Consider the following 633-nt stretch of genomic DNA (forward strand, 5'->3'; position numbering starts at 1 on the left):
CCCCCCCCCAAGCACAAACGGGACCCCAAACCGACCCCAAATCCCCCTCAGATCCTCGGGGACCCCCTCAAAAGCCCCCCCCCTTACCCTCGGAGCTGAGCTGCTCGTACTCGTCCGACACCATGTGCCCGCACAGGGGGAACTCGTCCACCTTCGCCTTCTTCCTCCCCAGGTCGAAGATGCGGATTTTGGGGTCTGGGGGGCAGCGGGGGGGGGGCACGGGGGGGAGGAGGGGTCAGTGAGGGGCTTCGAGGGTGTTTCTGGGGGGGGTTTTGGGGGTTCCGAACTCACCAGGGACCCCCCGGCAGAAGCGGGACTTGGGGTAGGGTTTGTTCTTGCAGTACCGGTAACTGCGGGGGGGGGGGGAGGGGGGGGGGGAAAAAAAGGGGGGGGGGGGGGGGCTGGGGGGCCCCCCAAACCTCGGGAGGCCCCTCCCAGCCCCCCCCCGGCCCCCTCTGAGAGCCCCCAAAACGCACCCCCCCTCCCCAGACCTCCCTTTTTAGCCCCCAAAAGACCCCGTCCCCAACACCTCCTTTTTAACCCCTCCCACACCTTCTTTTTACCCCCCATTACCCCTTTTTTAACCCCTAAACGACCCCCCTGTACCCCCTTTTTAACCCCCCCAGACTCCTT

At 65.9% G+C, this 633-nt stretch overlaps 1 protein-coding gene across 1 annotated transcript; it reads right to left on the reverse strand.

Moving 5' to 3' along the window:
* Positions 1-52: 52 nt before the first annotated feature.
* Positions 53-455, reverse strand: LOC113942648 (60S ribosomal protein L10-like; the record flags this gene model as incomplete). Its single annotated transcript, XM_027633744.1, has 2 exons — positions 53-195; positions 292-455. Coding segments are annotated over 2 exons (292 nt in total), but the record flags the coding sequence as incomplete, so codon positions are not given.
* Positions 456-633: the final 178 nt, after the last annotated feature.

This window comes from Corapipo altera, unplaced genomic scaffold (genome assembly GCF_003945725.1).
Source record: "Corapipo altera isolate COAL_440 unplaced genomic scaffold, ASM394572v1 55478, whole genome shotgun sequence".
Classification (NCBI taxonomy): domain Eukaryota; kingdom Metazoa; phylum Chordata; class Aves; order Passeriformes; family Pipridae; genus Corapipo; species Corapipo altera.